Genomic DNA, 16,778 nt, shown 5'->3' on the forward strand with positions numbered 1-16,778 from the left:
AGAGTCGGACACGACTGAGCAACTGAGCATTACAGAAGTATTAGAAAGACAATCTGAGCAGTTCCGTAAGAGCAGAACATTTTTTTCTTTTTCTGTTTTCATTTTGCCTAGCGCACCATTGGTGTTTAGTAAAGCCGCTTAACTACTCACAGAAAGAAAGTCACAGAGATCTAAAGAATCTGAGACTTTGAGATAACTTTACCAGGTCCAGTCCATCACACAGCCATCAATACCTCCGACTCCATCGAGAAGCTCACTAGGCTCTGGGCTCAGAGCCACTCGGCTCTGCAAGGGACCTGGGATGCCATCTACCGGTGGCTCGTAAGCGTCGCTCTCCCCTGGACATATCTTGGGAACTCGTGGGGCTCCCGGGAAGTTGAAGACTCAAGCGCTAATTAAATTACAGAACGTGTGTAACAGTCATACAGGTTCAGTCGACTGAACAAAGCAAAGGCTCTACTTTGGCTCATAAAATTCACAGACTTCTCGCCGACCTACCTCCACAGCTATAGACCTAACTCTTACTGCCTGTCTCCTACACGCCGTAGGCTACAGAAAGTGCTCTTCCTCACAGACTTGAGACCCCGGCCAACCAGATTCCCGCATTTTCACAGAATTCTGAAGCTCTTTGCACTACTTTGCAAACCCTACAGATCTCCCCCATTAGGGCAAATACGCGCGCTAACCCAGACGCCTTCACTAAGAGGCTCAAGTTCCGCAGGCAGCTCACACCAGCTCGAAAGCCTGGGAGGGCTCCAACCTGGTTCGGGCGCCCACAAGCTAGCGCTTTGGCGCAGGTTCTGGCTCCCCATCTCCGGCCGGATCCGGTCAGCCCAGGCCGCACACTGCGGACTGAGGCCCCGCCCCTTTAGACCTGTCATCACAGAAGCCGCACGTGGCCGGGGTGGGCCCTCAGGCGACCTGCAGCCATCACTTTGTCTCCTCCGCCATCCACTGGGGCCACCGCCGCCAATCAAAACCAGCGGTTCCGGGCTGCAGCGCCAGCGCCGGGGTGAGGCCAGCCAGAGAAGGGGCGGGGGGAGGAGAGGCTCCGAGATGGGAGGGGGCTAGCAGTGGAAGCGAGCCTGGCACCGGTTCTGCCAGCCTGGAATCCGAGGGGGCGGATCCTAGTGAAAGGCGAAGACCAGAAGGGGGCGGGGATCAAGGATGGGGCGGGGACCGGGGTGGGACGAAAGACAAGCAGAGGTTCTCTGTGGAGACGCCAAGAAGACGAGAAGGGGAGGAGCCAGAAAGGGGCAGGACCTGAATTACAGGGGAGGAGCCCCAGGAATTAAAGAATCTAGGAAAGGGGACGAGCCAGGGGAAGGTGGGAGGTGGGACAACGGAGAGGGTGGGTCGTGTCGTTGCGGGGGCGGGGCTCGGACCAAAGGGGCGAGGTTTGCAGGCCGAGGCTGCAGCTAGGGCAGCTATGTAACTGCTCCAATCCACTACCTCCCCAGTTGCAACGGGACTCGCGGAACTACAGGTGTGGGGCGGGTGCGCGTGGAAGAATGGACAAGTACGGGGGTGCGCTTGGGTAGACGTGAAGCGGGAGGATCATGTCAGGGAAGGAAAAGATCTGGAGAAATGCTGGGGTGGGGATGGAGTAAAACAGCTGGAGGAGGAGGAGGGGGGCTCACTGGGCTAAGAGGTGCATTCTCCGGTACCCCTTGTGGGGGAAGGGCGGGAGTGCTTTGTGAGGCTGGGAAGTACAATGTGAGGGGGTGAGGTGAAGTGAAGGGTTGGAGATGATACTTGAGGGGGAGGGGATATGAAGGCGCTTTAGGGGAAAGTGGAGGGGGCGTTGTGTGATGGAGATCGGCTAGTGGTCCAGAGTGTGGGAGGGACTGTGTGGAGGAAGAAGGTGTGGGGGCTGTGGGCACTGTGTGAGGGGAAGGGGTTACAGGCCCCAGATGAGGAGGGGAGAACCCCTAGTGCCTTGAGAAAGTCTGGAGGCTTTGTAGAGACTCCAGGAAGAGGTTTTTGTACTGTGTCTCAGGGATGAGGGTGATGGGATTACTCGGGTGAAGAAGCCAGTCTGCAGTGTTCCTGGCTCCTCAGCTCCTAACTCCACCTTCAGGCCTGAGCACTCAGAGAGGATGCAGGCCCCACTTGCTACTAGAGCTTGTGTGACTGTCTCAGTCAGCTTGTGGATCTGTCTGGCTGAGACTGGGATATTTTTCCCTTAGCTGGTGTCCCTGGGGACCCTTCCCCCCTTAGGTTCTGGGTACCCCTCACTGTAGTTCCTGTTCCTCCTAGAAGCTTGCCTTAGTCCCTGTCTTTCCCCTCCTCCCCCAGTTTGCCCTGCCCTTATGCTCTGGGTGTGCTCATTTCCCACTTCCTTCCTCGCCTGGGGCCTGGCCTGGTCCTTGCCTGTCTAGGAGCTGTGCCCTGCCCCAGACTTTGTACTCAGTGGCCAGAGACCTAGGTAACCAGCAGCAAGGCCCAGACCTCACCCTCACTGCTACCAAGGTCTCTCCCCACAGCCCCCCAAGTGAGTGGTAGATACATTTTTACCACTTGCCACAAACTGATTTCTGCACACTTTTCCTTCTCCTGGGTAGGGAACCCTAATTCCCTCAAAAATTCTGGGCTTCTGTGGGAGAGGGAAATGGTCAGAAGTACTGAGGGTCTGCGATGCATGCTTTGAGAGATGAGCCACTATTGTTGGCTGAACTGGGAAGGGAGGTTCCAGTTTCCACTGGGGGAGGGACAGGGAATGGCTCCCCACCCTCCTGGGTTGGAATCTGACTATCTGAACCAGACTAGGGCCTAGTCTCTGATTCCCTGAGGCGACTTGATTTAGCGCCAGACTTCTTTTTGCCCCTGGGCAGGCTGCAAGAGGGTGAGAAAGCCCTGCTTTCCACACAGTGGCTGAAAGAGAGTGACAGTGTTGCTGAAAGGGGCCCCAAGCCAGTCTCCTCTGGCTGAGAGACTGGCTGGGGAGGGAGGGGGTGCCAAAGCCAGACAAAGCCGTGGGGTAGGGTGGGGTAAAGAAGGGCAGGCTGAAGCCTTTTGAGGAGGAGCTGATTGCTATGGCAACACAGCTTCCCAGATTGTCTCTCAGAGAGGCGGGCTTAGGGCGGACTCACTCCAGCTTCCTCAAGATTGTGGCATTTGTTTGAGTGGGTGGGGCATGAAGAGAAAGGGCATTGGTTTGCTATGCAGGGGCTGGAGTATATAGACTTTCTACTTCCTTACAAGCAGCAGAGCATCCAGATGCTTGGACCCATCCTCTGAAAATGGGTAAGAGTGAACAATAGCCATTAGGATGATAGCAGTATAAGGTCAGAGTTCTAGAGGCCTCAGTGGTAATTGTGTATACAAACTCATTTTACAGATTTGGAAATTAAGAAAGAAGAGACTGATATTTTCTCCAGGTCTCATAGTGAAAGACCAGGCATTGGGACCCAGGTCTTCTGAATACTCTTCACTCAGCCCAGGGGTCAATGTTTCGTTGAGCCAACATTTATTGAGCACCTATTATGTGCCAGGCACTGATACTGATTCTGGGAGTACTAGCATGAATACAACAGAGTTGCAGCTCTCATGGAGCTTGTATTCTAACCCAGGGAGAAAAAAATGTGTGTGTGGCTGCAGAGGGAGAGAAAGGAGAGGGAGGGGGAAAGAGGAAGAGAAGTGCCAGCTGGTGATAACTGCTATGAAGAAAAATAAAGCAGAGTAAGAATTTAGGGCAGCTAGGTAAAGCCTCTTGATTGTACAACGCTGCTTGCTCTCCCAGAGCACACTGAGGCCTAGGACGTCTTTGATCCTTCCCCCTGAACTACTGCCCCTAGACTTTTGCAGATGACTAAGGTCTGGGCCTATGGTCTTGGCAGTTAGATAGAACAAGGTGGGGTCACCAAGGGGTTACTTCTTTCCTACAGTGTTGTATGTCTACCTGTCTTCCCAGTAAGCTTTTACTAAGGTAGGTAGGCTCTTAGATTGCTACTCTGCAACTTAGTTCAGGTTATTGAAAATTCCCTAAATCCTGTTCCTTAGCATTAGGGAACCAGCAAGGAAGTCAATCCATGGCAACTTCTTTTTCAGGGTTTTCCCCCTGGTCTGAGATGAAGAGAAAGGAAGCTAGAGGAATTGTTACTCTTTTGTCCTTCCTAAGTCCAGGGCACAGTGAGGAAGTAGGTGAAGAGAGCCTCATTCTACTGTTCAGTGACAACTTCAGGGCCCTTGGGGCCTGCACTACAGGCAAGGTAGAAACAAGGACCTTGGGGCTTTGGTGGCATCTGAACTACAAAAGAATTCACTCCGCTCTTCCAAAGATATGGCCAGGGAGCATGCCCTGCCTAATGCCAGTTCTCCAGGGCCTCAGTTTGGGTCTTCCCTTCTTTGGCTCTGGTGTTTGGCTCTTTTTCCTATGGAAGACCCCAGTCTTAGCAACCTCTTAAGTTCCAAATTGTCTGACTTCACAAGTGCAGAGGGAAAAGTAGACAGGACTGTTTCTTTTCTTAGCTTGCCCATAGATCAGCCCCTCTAAAAAGTGTGTTTTAATGTCTAATCCTTGCAAAGGTTTCCATCCTGCTCATTTAAAGAACAGGGCTTCCCAGGTGGCGCTAGTGGTAAAGAACCCACCTGCTGATGCAGGAGAGACATAAGAGATCCCGGGGTCAGTAAAATACCCTGGAGGAGAGCATGGCAATCCACGTCAGTATTCTTGCCTGGAGAATCCAATGGACAGAGGAGCCTGGCGAGCTATAGTAATAAGAGAATATGAATTAGGAATGCTGGTTCTGCTGCCACTTAATTTGGTTGGGTCTAAGCTGGGCTTGGGGCCCAGTGACTCAGGAGGAGGGTGGGGAGTTTCGAGGGAGTTGTGAGTCATGGGGGTGAGCTCTGTCACAAGAGTTGGGCATGTTTCCCCTTACTTTGGGCAGAAGCCTTCCGATCTCACTTTCCCTGGGTGCTCTGCCTCCTTGAACAGGGGCTTATGAATAGAAAGAGTACTGGCAGAAAGACTGAAGCAGTTTGATCTCAAAATGAAAGTTTAAAGACATAATGATGTCTAGGTTCCTGAACTAAAATGTATCCCTATCTCAGGAGCCCCTGAAGCCTTCTAATGTAGGCAAAACAACATCAATATAGAGTAAAAGAAGGAAAAATACCATTTCTCAATGGAAGGAGATGAGATCCCTCTTCAAGACCTTTTTATCCTGGCACGAAGGAAGCTTCCTGAGCTTCAGCAGCCCTGTGGTCTCTGGTTTGCAAGGCACGGAGAGATGATGGGAGTGGGGATATTTGGAATCTAGTGTTGGAAGAGCAAGCTGACTTTGGGGATTGTCGAAATTTGTCTATGAACTCCCTAGGCCGTCCTATTAACCTTCCTCTGAAGAGGAAGGGCGCGGTGAGAAGTGGGAGCCCGACGTCTTTGAAAGGGTTAAAAGGCAGGGCTGAGAGCTGCTTTGGACTCGGGCAGTTGAGGGGTTAAAATAGGCGGGGCAACCCTAGGTAGGCCTGCCCCCTTATGGACCAATGGACAGGCATCTTTTGAAGGGGGCGTGCCTCACGCTTGAGGCCGTGTGGAGGCTGGCCTCCTTTAGGCCAATGAGTATGGTCGCTGCGATGGGGGCGTAGCTTGAGGGGGGCGTGGCGGCCTCGAAGGCTGCCGCGGGGGTGTGAGGGGAGCTGGGCGGGGCGGGCTGCCCCATCAGCTGGTAGGAAATGGCCTGTGAGTCAGAGGGGCAGCGGAGTCGGCTTCGCGGAGCCGGGGCGGCCACGGAGAGGGACAGTCGCGGGGAGGGGCGCGGCAGCGGCTTGGGGGCTGCGGGCGCCAGGACCCGCTAGTGTTGCCCAAGAAACTGAACAGGGAAGAACCTAGCAGTGCAGGACTCAGCCTGAGCCACCCTTTGTCTGGGTTGGGGGCCCGAGGCGGGGAGGACCGGGCATTCGAGGGGAGGGACCGGGACTGGACGGAAGGGCCCGGAGCAGCGGCGCCGCGGCGGAGCCAATTTGGGAACGGGGTGAGTTTGTGGTAGGGGAAAATAGAAAATCTCCGAAGCTCCAATAGGGAATGGGGCCTGTCCCAGGTTGTGAGGAGGAGAAAGGTGAAGCAGGACCTGGGAGGCTAAATAGGAGGAGAGGGAATCGGTCAGAACAAGGAGTCTTAGAGCCCGGGTGCTGGAGTGAGTCTCCTGGGCTCATTTTGGAGGAGGTGCTAAGATTTGCTTCCTCTCCAGGAAGGGTGGAGGGCTCTAGGCCAGAGGCAAGGGGTTGGTGAGATAGCAGAGGGTAACCTGCCTACCCACAGTAGTAGTCCTTGGGAATGGCCTCCCTAGTTTGTAGATGCTTGTGAGGACAAAATGTAGAGCAGCTGGTAGCAGTCCTGTCTGAACTGGGTGAATGTGGAAAGCACATGGAGAGGAATTCTTCTTGCCACCCTCCTTGATCAGGGTAGAAATGGATATCTTTAATACTAAAGGGAAAGGGAGCGTAAGCCTGGGAGCTCAACACCCACCTATCCCACCTCTCAGGCCTAGCAGGTGTCTGAAGGTACAGACCCCATGGTATTCTGGGACTTGTTGTTTTTGCTGGCCTTGCTCCCTTGGCATGTTGGGAGCTGTAGTCCTTGCCAGCCACAGCCTGGCACAGCTGTTTGATGCCAGCTGCTGCCCACCCCTTCCCAGAGTGAGATTTGGCCTATCCTGCCCCTCCCCCTCCCCAAGTCCTGCCCCATGAGTCAGCTTGAAGCCATGGACTAGAGCCAGACTGGCTGGGTGGCAGGGAAGTGAGTCTTAGAGCTTTTCATTGACAGGGCAGGAACTGAGAGGGCTCTGGGGTAAAGAGCAGATGCCAGTCATGCTGGGGTCAAGTAGGGCATCATGTCATCATGATGCTTCCCCAGGGCAAGGGCTGAAGAGGTCAACTGGGATGACCTAGGGCGTGCTAAGGAAAAGGCCCTTCCTGAATCTGTACAGCGTGGGTAGAGGCAAGGAGGGAAGAGTTGAGTACAGGTTGTACCCTCTGACAATGCTGCCATTGGCATCCTGCCCTTTCCAGACACCCCACCCACCACAGGGAATCAGAATTTTCTTAGAGCTTCTAGTTCTAATGAGAACTTGGTGAAACAGGATAGTGTAGGGTGCAGTGATGGGAACTTGGTGTAGGAAAGCTTTTCAGTCCCTGGATGCAAAGCTTCCCTTTTCCCCTGCCTCCCGCCCCCGTTTCTGTTGTCGCTGATTCTCCCCATACAATTAATCTCCCTGCTTCTCTCATGTTGGGAGTTCTTCTCTGCACTGTCTGCTGCCCAGATCTCTGGGGCTTGCATTCTACTTTTTTGAGCCCTGCTATGTTCCTACCCTGTGCCTGGAGTCAGGCAGAGGATTCAAGTACAACCTGTCTTCAAGAACCCCATGGTCAGTCTTACCTACCAGAGCAAGCAAAACTGTTGCAGGATTACAGGAGACAGTGACACTGCCATAAGTGAGGTCTCAGAAGAGATAAATATTTATGGTCCAGGCCAGAGGAAGTTTTATGGAGAGGATGGCATTTGGCCTAGCCAAGGAGGAAGGGTAAGACTTGGATAGGCATAAGGGGACATTCCCCCCTGAAAAGGAAAGTGTTTTGTGGATAGCAGGCAGCAAAGGCTACTAACCAAAGCATAAGTTTGATCCTGCATGCAGTGTTTTCTCCCGTGAAGGAAGAGAGCCTTCGATTTGACATCCCCTCACCCAATATGGGCTCCTGAGGGTGGACTAGTTAGGGAAGACCATCTTGTACCCTGGCAGAAAAGCAGTAGTTTGAGTTTTGGGGTGCTGGATGTGTTGGGGAGGAGTAGCGAGGCACTCCAGCTGTCTGGCTGTCACTGCCTTATCTCTAGTTTGCAGAGCCTGGGGGAGGGGCAGGCCCTGGAGAGTGTCTTCTAGCAGTGCTTCCTCCACACCCTGCCCCCTCTAGACTTGTTTTTGGTTAGATTTGTTGCTTCCTGTTAAAGGGACAGACTGCTGGGGACAATTGGGAGTTTAACTCTGAAAGACCCACTTTGAGCTAGCCTGAGGTTTGTACTTCCAAGGAGCCCTGACTGGGGAGGAATATTTTTGTAAGACCTCTGCCCTGAGAATTATGGAGTGGCATTTGTTCCTTTAGAGATAGGTGTATGGGCAGGAGTTGTGCAACTCAGTGGCCTTGACTAGGAGAGTTGAATTCTTGCCTTGGCCACCTTTCAGTTGTCATGGTCTTTTGGATCTTGGGGTTTCTCATCCCCCATCTCATTCAGGGCAGGAGTCCCCCAGCTGGTGGCTGTGACAAGTAGTTTTCCTCCCTCAACTTACTTGTCACATCGTATTACAATGAGCTAAGACCTGCCACTCTGTGACTCTTTGTATAACCCAGTTCTGCCCTCTAGGCTCTGGATCCCAAGACTACTGCTTCCATCTCTGCAGGGGTACTGTGAAGGAGTATGTCCTCTATAAACTGGAGGAGGATGTCCTGGGGTATACTCTGTGAGTGCAGCCCTTCCACTGGCTCCAGAGATCCTGGCTTATGCCAGGCTTTTCCCATTTTTCTCTCCTCAGAGTCCAGCTGAGCCTAGGAGCTGCACGGAATGGTGGCAGTCACCTTACCAGTGCAGCAGGCATGGACCAGACTGCAAGCTAGGAGAGCAAGACATCAGCCAGGAAGAGGGAACACACAGCTAGGCTTGAGGCCTCTTCATCGGGGTGAGTGCCAGAAAGAGAGGGGGGGAGCAGATTGAGTTAGAGACCTGAGCGAAACGGGTCACCTGTTCAGCAGTTTTGAGCATGCCCTCTGTATTCCATCAATCCATCTGGGGCGTTTGGTTATCTTCACCCTGCTGGAACCTCACAAGGTCACCTCTATAGTCCAGGGGAGGATCTGAATTTCATCTGGGAGGGAGATGATTCATGGATTCCTCTCACCATCTTTTCTTCTCTTCTCTTGCACAGATGTCCCCAGGCCCCCCAGCCCAAGCCCAGCATAAAGGCTGTGGGGGGGGTCCCCCCTGACTGAAGGCGGGGCTTCATGCGCCACGTGCAGGCGGAGACATCTCCATCCTCAGAGCCAGAGGCTGGCCCTTCGCAGCCTGCAGTCAGGCAGGGGGCCCTCCAGGGTGGCCTGCTCATGGGCTACAGCCCAGCGGGGGGGGCGACATCCCCCGGGGTCTACCAGGTATCCATCTTTTCCCCTCCAGCTGGTGCCTCTGAGCCTCCTAGGGCCCTGAAACGGCCAGCCCCACCTACCGAGTGTCCCAGGGAGCTGAAGAGAGGCCCCGGACTAGGGGCCAGAGAGGGACTATCCCCTGAAGAGCCACCTACTGTGGGGCTCTTGGGCCCAGAGGGACTGGGGCTGAAACTGGGCGTGGCCAGCCAACATTTCTGCCATCACGGCCTCTGTGTTGTGGAACAAGGAGGTAGCTCCACCTCACCTTGGACTTCGGGGGCCCAAAGTTCCCCCTTGCCCCCATCAAATGCTTCCTGCAGTAGTTTGCACACCAGAGACTGGGCTTCCCCAGATCCAAGGGGACAGGGGTCTCTGGGGGCGTCCCTGGGGCCAGCCCCTCCAGGCCAGCTGCACACATTTGACACTGATTTGCACAGTCTTGCACAAATAGGGGGTAAGAGCCTAGTGTCTGGGGTGGGCAATGGGGGCAGCCCCTGGCCTAGGGAGTCCCCTGGCACTGCCAATGGGTGCAGCCCCGAGCACACACCCCCTGGCCCCGGACCTCCAGGCCCCTGCCCCACCAAGCGAAGGCTGCTTCCTGCTGGAGAAGCCCTGGATGTCAGCTCTGAGGATGAGGGGCCAGCCCCTCGGAGGCGCCGGGGAACACTGGGCCACCCTCCTGCTGCCAACAGTTCTGATGCCAAAGCCACACCCTTCTGGAGCCACTTGCTGCCTGGGCCCAAGGAGCCTGTGCTGGTAAGCCAGGAGAGGAAGTGGTCTGCACTTATGTGGATATCTGTGTGGGGAAAGCTGATGGCGTGGGGTATGTTCCTGTGAGAGCTCGTGATGAGCCTGGCTTCCATCTAGTCTTCTTACCTAATCTTTCCTCTCCACAGGACCCAACAGACTGTAGTCCCATGGGGCGGAGGCTGAAAGGTGCCCGTCGCCTGAAGCTGTAAGTGTCCTGCTTCTCCTTGAAAAAGGGGCAGAAGTCTGTAGTTCTCTTTCCAACACCAGGCAAGGGGACCTCAGGGAAGGGGCCTTAGGTGGGGCCCAAGGACAATAGCAAACATCCCAGAACATCTCAAGTCAACCAGCCCACTCGTGTGTCCTCTGCCCTACCAGGAGCTCCTTTCGAAGCCTCCGGAAGGGACCAGGTCTGCTGAGCCCTCCCAGTGCCTCCCCGGTTCCTACCCCTGCTGTCAGCCGTACCTTGTTGGGCAACTTTGAGGTAGTTCCCCTTGGATTCCTGGATTGGTGGGTCTTGCAGGAAGGGATGGTGGTATGTGGCTTGGATAGATAAAGAGAACAGATAGCATCTTTCTCACGTTTCCCTACCCTAACCCCAGGAATCATTGCTGCGAGGACGCTTCGCACCGTCCGGCCGCATTGAGGGCTTCACCGCAGAGATTGGAGCTAGTGGATCCTACTGCCCTCAGCATGTCACGCTGCCCGTCACTGTCACCTTCTTTGACGTTTCTGAGCAAAATGCCCCGGCTCCCTTCCTGGTATGACCTGACCTCAACCCAAAGGGCATGAGGGGTTAGAGGCAGGAGGTATTCTCTTTTTTTTAATTGACAATGCAAAAGACTTTATTGGGAAAAGGCATTCAGGTGGAGAGCAGTAGTTGAACTGCTTTGGAGGGATTCTTGAGATGTTCTTACCTAAGAATCAGGGCCTAGTGGGAGAGAACTCTTGTATGGAGCAGGGGTCAAGTCCCAGGATGAGAGATGGTGGAGATGGATGAGTGGTCTGGGGTCTCCCACACCCTACTTGACTGATAACTCCTTGGCCTTCCCAGGGCATTGTGGACCTGAGTCCCCTGGGGAGGAAGGGTTACAGTGTGCCCAAGGTGGGCACCATCCAAGTGGTGAGTTTTCCCTGAGGGGGAGTGGGAGTGGGGAGTGGAAAACATCCCCTTGACCCTACCAACCTTGCATGTCCTGTCCCCAGACCTTATTTAACCCCAACCAGACTGTGGTGAAGATGTTCCTCGTGACCTTTGACTTTTCGGACATGCCTGCTGCCCACATGACCTTCCTGCGCCACCGCCTCTTTTTGGTGCCTGTGGGTGAGGAGGGGAATGCTGGCCCCACCCGCCGCCTCCTCTGCTACTTATTGCACCTCAGGTGAGGACAGGGCCCTGGGGCTGCTGGGCAGGAGGCCCAGGTATCTTTTCCACAACCCAGGTATGTCCTCTCTGAATAGGATCTCCTCTCGCTTATCAGTCTGGAGTCTTACTTTGATCACCCTGTCCTCCCCCAGGTTCCGGAGCTCCCGCTCAGGCCGCTTAAGCCTGCATGGCGACATCCGCCTGCTTTTTTCCCGCCGGAGCCTGGAACTGGACACAGGGCTCCCCTACGAACTGCAGGCTGTGACTGAGGCCCCTCACAATCCACGTTACTCACCTTTGCCCTGACTGTCAATGCCCTGAACCCCTGTGGGCCAAGGACCTGCCCATCCTGCTCCATCCTGGACAGAGTGAACACCTGGAGAGGTGGCGAGAGACCTTTCAGGCTTGAATTAAAGCCCTCGCCATGCTCATGCCCAAATTGACCATTTGGGTGTTTAAAGCTTCTGATCTTACCACACTCTGCCCTGTTCTGGGTCCTCCACGTGCTGGCCCCTCCCTTGGGATTTCCCAGGCTGGCTGCGACGGTGGGGAGGAACTGGAGCTACCCTGAGGTTGTCCTAAGTTCCCAGGCAAGTCATGCCAGCATTGCTTCCCTGTCCTGGGCAGGGGCCATTTATTATTTTATTTATTTTTAATTTATAATTTATTCAAATTGGATTGCCTTGGTAACCTCCCAAACCTGATAATTGGCATTGCCCCCCCTCCTTTCCCACTCTCAGATATTGCTCCAACCTCAGGAGTTGAAGAGGCTGATGTGGGGGCTGTGGGAGAAGTGTTCTCCCTCAGCCGAGAGCAGAGAAGTTATCCCAGAAGAACTGAGTCACCAGCCAAAGGCTCAGCTTCCCCCATCCTTCCCAATACCTTTCACTTCCCTGACCTCACCCCTCCTGAAAGCCAACTTGTGTGTGTGTGTTTGTGTGTGTGTTTGTGTGTGTGTTTGTGTGTGTGGTTTGTACGTGAGAGAGAGTGTGTGCATGCAGTTGTGCACACATCTAGGACTCCAGACTCCGTTTGTCCCTCTCCTTCTTCTGCCTGTGTCTCTTTGCTTCAGGGCCCTGACTGAGGAAGGTGTTCAGGGTACAGAGTCAGGGCCAAGGACTAGGGTGCCTCCTCTTTCCTGGCCAGATTCTGACCCACCTACCTCAGTTGGGGTGAGGGGCACCCCTCAAACTCAGTCATGTAGTTACCAACTACCCTATTCCCCAGTCTAGACTCTGACCCAGCCTTAGCTCTGATGCCTGGGGCTGGGCTGAGGGAAACAAGCATTTGCTGAAACTTGAAAAAAAATACAACCCAGGAAAAAAATCGCACCTGGTACTTTTTTTTTTTTTTTAAGGAAAAAAAAAAGAAAGAATAAATTCTTGTTTGGAAACTTGAACTAAGCCTTACTTATTCTGTTGGGGACAGCATGGGAATGGGGATGGGAGGACCAAACTGGAGCTGGGACTCTGCCCTTTCCCAAGGAAAAGGTGTAAGGCCAGGAGGTCTAGGGGAGACCCCCATGATTCTTAGGGTCTGGTCTAGCTCTTTTCACATAATGGGGTGGCATGATGGGGAATGTTCTGCCATAAAAGTTGAACTTTGAATGTTGATCTGGATTATTATACAGGTTCTACTGATGATTTTAGCTCCTCTGAGTTTCAGCACTCCAATATGTAAAATGAGGATGATTATGCAAGTCCTATGTGCCAAAGCATCAGAGATGTGTGCAGGGTGAACACTGAATGTTGGGGCTGTGTGCTGGACTATGTGTGTCAAGGAACCTGGCCTAATAGACCCTGACGGGGTAGAGGTAGAAAAAGCTATAGTTCCTTGGGAAAAGACCGGAGGGAGAAATCTCAGTCCAATCACTGGGCAATGTTAGGCCCAATCACCATGGCAACGGGAATGGGGTCAGTCCCCAGTGGGAGGGCTGGGTACAACACAGCAGGACTACCAGCGAATGTCACTATGGCAACCTTGGCTCTGAGACAGCGCCAGTCGCCCGGTCGCTATGGTGACAGATGGGGCGATTATACGCTCAGAAGGGTAAACTGAGTCTCCAGTGGGGGTAAAGAACTCTGGGAGGCTTTTCTGGGCCACCTACACGTGGAAAATAGCCTCCAGTTGGTCACTGTGTTGGGAAGCCTGCGCTTGTTCACACAGAACAAGAACCTTCGGCCTTGGGCGCTCTCTGAAAGATCTGGGTCTCACCGGGAGCAACTTGACTCACGCTTCTGCCAAGTAACGCTGATTGGCTGAGTATGGGAGGGGGCGGGGAAAGAGGAAGACCGGAAGTACATCCGGGGGAGTGGAAATACAGGAGGAAAGGCTCAGGTCCGGACATCTAGAGCGACCGCTCCGCTACGCGTCTCGTTGGTTCCGGAGGTCCCTGTGGCCGTGGGAAATGCTGGCGCGCGCGGCGCGGGGGACTGGGGCCCTTTTGCTGAAGGTGAGTGCGAGGCATCCTTCTCTAAGGATCAGGCCAGAGACCACCTGGGTCTTCAACTGGGAATGGGCCAGATTCTAAGTTTGGGAGAGAACTGAGGTCGGAGGTTATGGTACTCACATGAGTCCCTCTCCGAGAACCCTTTAGGGTCGTGGTTTAGGGACTTAACTCCCGGACGGGCGCCGAGAGGGGCGGGGTGCCTGGCTGGCTGGGCCTCTGCAAATCCTCTTCTTCCCTTCAGGGCTCCTTCCAGGCTTCTGCCCGCGCTCCGCGCCGCGCCTCGTCTGGATTGCCCCGAAACACCGTGGTCCTGTTTGTGCCACAGCAGGAGGCCTGGGTGGTGGAGCGAATGGGCCGATTCCACCGGATCCTGGAGCCTGTGAGAACCTCTTCTGCCCACCACGGGCCAGCCTGAATCCCAATTCCCTCACGACTTGGGGGGATGGGGTGAGACTTGGTGGGGCCTGCCTTCGCCTTTGGGTTCTGGCACCCTAGACCAAACCCGACAGGGCCCAGACTGTTGACCGTCATACCCATCTTACTGCCTTTTCCTATTGCCCTAGCATCCCACAGGCCCCATGTTGGGAATCTCTTCTGTTCACCCTCTCAGTTCCACCTGTCTGCATGGAGAAGGCTATTCTTCTGGCTCCTGTTCCCTTGATTTTCCCTTCCATTCAGAGATCCAGCCTGACATTCCTACCCTTACCTTCCTATCTATCAGTGTCATCCCAAGTCTTATGTTTTCTGGGCAGAATCTATATTGATTGCCTACCCACTCCAGGCCTAGCTTGGATTCCAACCCTACAGTCCCATGTCCTTCTGAAGACCTGTGACTCCTCTTCCCAGGGCTTGAATATCCTCATCCCTGTGTTAGACCGGATCCGATATGTGCAGAGTCTCAAGGAAATTGTCATCAACGTGCCTGAGCAGTCTGCTGTGACACTTGGTGAGGGGTGCAGGGTGACACGGGTTCTCTGAGGCCGTTAGGCCATGGTGGCAGGAGAAAGAGCTCATTGGAACCCAGGGACGTGACCTTCTTTCTCTCCTGCTTCCACACCTACAGACAATGTAACTCTGCAAATTGATGGAGTCCTTTACCTGCGCATCATGGACCCCTATAAGGTATCTACCTTTGCAGCTCCTGAGTTGCTCTCCTTCCTAAAATCCTGCCCCAAGCCACTTACAGTCTCCATGCCCCTTTCAGGCAAGCTATGGTGTGGAAGACCCTGAGTATGCTGTCACCCAGCTAGCTCAGACAACCATGAGATCAGAGCTCGGCAAACTCTCTCTGGACAAAGTCTTCCGGGTAAGGGGATCTGAGCCAGAGTTAGGGTTTGAAGACTCATACCTGGCATTCAGTCCTTTCTGGGATCAGTCTCGGGACCTTCTTCATCTAGCCTCCTGATAGGTGAGTTGAGGCCATGGAGCTTCCACCTCTCATCCTCCAGGAGCGGGAGTCCCTCAATGCTAGCATCGTGGATGCCATCAACCAGGCTGCCGACTGCTGGGGCATCCGCTGCCTCCGTTACGAGATCAAGGATATCCATGTACCGCCCCGGGTGAAGGAGTCCATGCAGATGCAGGTGGAGAACAGGGGGAGTGGGGAGGAGTACTTGAGGAGGCTCCAGTTGCATGGGAAACCTGGACGCTCTTCCCTACTGAAAAGGGTCCAGCTGCAGATCAGTGTCAGGTCTTTCTTTTACTCTGGTTTCTCGTTGCTTGGGGCTTCCTAGGTGGAGGCAGAGCGGCGGAAACGGGCCACAGTTCTAGAGTCTGAGGGGACTCGAGAGTCAGCCATCAACGTGGCAGAGGGAAAGAAGCAGGCACAGATCCTGGCCTCCGAGGCAGAAAAGGCTGAACAAATAAATCAGGCAGCAGGTCAGCAGAGGGTAGAGGCTGAGAGATGAACAGGGTGTGGGTCTTTGAAGGTTGGTAAGGACAGAAGCTTTGGGGTACCCTGACCTCATAGATCAAGTTCTGTCTCTTTTTTCTTTCAGGAGAGGCCAGTGCAGTTCTGGCCAAGGCCAAGGCTAAAGCTGAAGCTATTCGCATCCTGGCTGCAGCTCTGACACAACATGTGAGAGGCCCCTGGGTGGGAGTAGGGACGGGATTTGGCAGTAGAAGGGGTTCTGTCTTCTACCCTGGGGGAAATTCCTGCCTTTTTGGTTCCATTGAGCCACATTCCGTGATCTCTTGTATTGTGATTTGCGTGTCCTCTTTCTGGGAACCTGATTTCTCTCCACTTTCTTCTTTCCTTCCTCTCCAAGTCTGTGATCTCTGATTTTTATCCTCCCTGTGGCCACAGAACGGAGATGCAGCAGCTTCACTGACTGTGGCCGAGCAGTACGTCAGCGCATTCTCTAAACTGGCCAAGGACTCCAACACCATCCTGCTGCCCTCCAACCCTGGCGACGTCACCAGTATGGTGGCTCAGGTTAGAGTGCCCTGAGGACCCAGCACAGCACCAAGCCAGAGAGCAAGACCATCCTGCCACCATCATCACTTTCACCATAGAGACTTTTAGAGTCCCCTGAATGAGGCATTCCGCTCATCCCTGATGGAAGGAAACCCCTTGAGACATCCTTTTTCTTGCAGATACCTGCATTAGCATTTTGAGGGTGACCCTGCGCTGGGAGTGTGTAACATTCCTAGAACAGACTCCAAAACTTTTAAGACTGAGGCTTAAGAGAGAGAAAGGAAAAACAAGTTTACTGGCCCTAGCTCTCCCTTCTTCCTTTGAGCCATTGGTGTGTGGGCTATGCCTCCTGCCATGTGTCCTGATGGCTGTCTCTCTGTCCCTCCCCTCAGGCCATGGGTGTGTACGGGGCCCTCACCAAAGCCCCGGTACCGGAAGCCCAGGACTCAGTCTCCAGCAGGAGCAGCAGAGATGTCCGGAGCACAGATGCAAGTCTCGATGAGGAACTTGATCGAGTCAAGATGAGTTAATGGAGCTGAGCTTGGGCAGGGAGGTGGGGGACAGGGAAGCAGCGCTGACAGACTCTGGCTTTAGCCTTCCTGCCAAGATTTTGGTTATTATTTTTTTATTTGAACTTTAATCATGTAATAAACTGGCCAATGGCAAACTGA

At 54.0% G+C, this 16,778-nt stretch overlaps 2 protein-coding genes across 6 annotated transcripts; both read left to right on the plus strand.

Moving 5' to 3' along the window:
• The first annotated feature begins 1,381 nt into the window (after nt 1–1,381).
• On the plus strand, nt 1,382–12,641 carry ATOSB (atos homolog B). Of its 4 annotated transcripts, none has more exons than XR_011254332.1 (10): nt 1,382–1,486; nt 8,526–8,669; nt 8,916–9,885; nt 10,026–10,084; nt 10,255–10,360; nt 10,479–10,637; nt 10,931–10,999; nt 11,083–11,258; nt 11,395–11,832; nt 11,983–12,641. XR_011254332.1 is itself a non-coding variant. In XM_069576261.1 (9 exons), exons 3-9 carry the CDS (start codon nt 8,992–8,994, stop codon nt 11,546–11,548), a joined length of 1,617 nt encoding a protein of 538 aa, XP_069432362.1. In that variant the 5' UTR covers nt 1,382–1,486; nt 8,526–8,669; nt 8,916–8,991; the 3' UTR covers nt 11,549–12,641. The 4 variants fall into 4 exon arrangements, 2 of the variants coding, with proteins under 2 accessions (XP_069432362.1, XP_069432361.1); XR_011254331.1 differs by lacking the exon at nt 1,382–1,486 and adding an exon at nt 5,637–5,975; XM_069576261.1 differs by having other exon boundaries at nt 11,395–12,641.
• Nucleotides 12,642–13,530: 889 nt separating this feature from the next.
• STOML2 (stomatin like 2) lies at nt 13,531–16,778 on the plus strand. 2 transcript variants are annotated; one of them, XM_069576263.1, is made up of 10 exons: nt 13,531–13,694; nt 13,933–14,070; nt 14,538–14,637; nt 14,755–14,813; nt 14,896–14,997; nt 15,140–15,274; nt 15,425–15,569; nt 15,689–15,768; nt 15,997–16,125; nt 16,500–16,778. In XM_069576263.1, the coding sequence occupies exons 1-10, from the start codon at nt 13,650–13,652 to the stop codon at nt 16,635–16,637; spliced, it is 1,071 nt and encodes a 356-aa protein (XP_069432364.1). In that variant the 5' UTR covers nt 13,531–13,649; the 3' UTR covers nt 16,638–16,778. The 2 variants fall into 2 exon arrangements, with proteins under 2 accessions (XP_069432364.1, XP_069432363.1); XM_069576262.1 differs by lacking the exons at nt 13,531–13,694; nt 13,933–14,070 and having other exon boundaries at nt 14,192–14,637.

The sequence above is a fragment of the Ovis canadensis genome, chromosome 2 (genome assembly GCF_042477335.2).
Source record: "Ovis canadensis isolate MfBH-ARS-UI-01 breed Bighorn chromosome 2, ARS-UI_OviCan_v2, whole genome shotgun sequence".
In the NCBI taxonomy this organism is placed as follows: domain Eukaryota; kingdom Metazoa; phylum Chordata; class Mammalia; order Artiodactyla; family Bovidae; genus Ovis; species Ovis canadensis.

Coding starts and splice junctions, on each gene's coding strand:
- ATOSB (XM_069576261.1), top strand. CDS start 8,992: ATGCGCCACGTGCAGGCGGAGACATCTCCATCCTCAGAGCCAGAGGCT. Junction 10,085..10,254: donor GGTGCCCGTCGCCTGAAGCT/GTAAGTGTCCTG, acceptor CTGCCCTACCAG/GAGCTCCTTTCGAAGCCTCC. Junction 10,361..10,478: donor CCTTGTTGGGCAACTTTGAG/GTAGTTCCCCTT, acceptor CCCTAACCCCAG/GAATCATTGCTGCGAGGACG.
- STOML2 (XM_069576262.1), top strand. CDS start 14,316: ATGGAGAAGGCTATTCTTCTGGCTCCTGTTCCCTTGATTTTCCCTTCC. Junction 14,814..14,895: donor GCATCATGGACCCCTATAAG/GTATCTACCTTT, acceptor TGCCCCTTTCAG/GCAAGCTATGGTGTGGAAGA. Junction 16,126..16,499: donor TCACCAGTATGGTGGCTCAG/GTTAGAGTGCCC, acceptor CCCTCCCCTCAG/GCCATGGGTGTGTACGGGGC.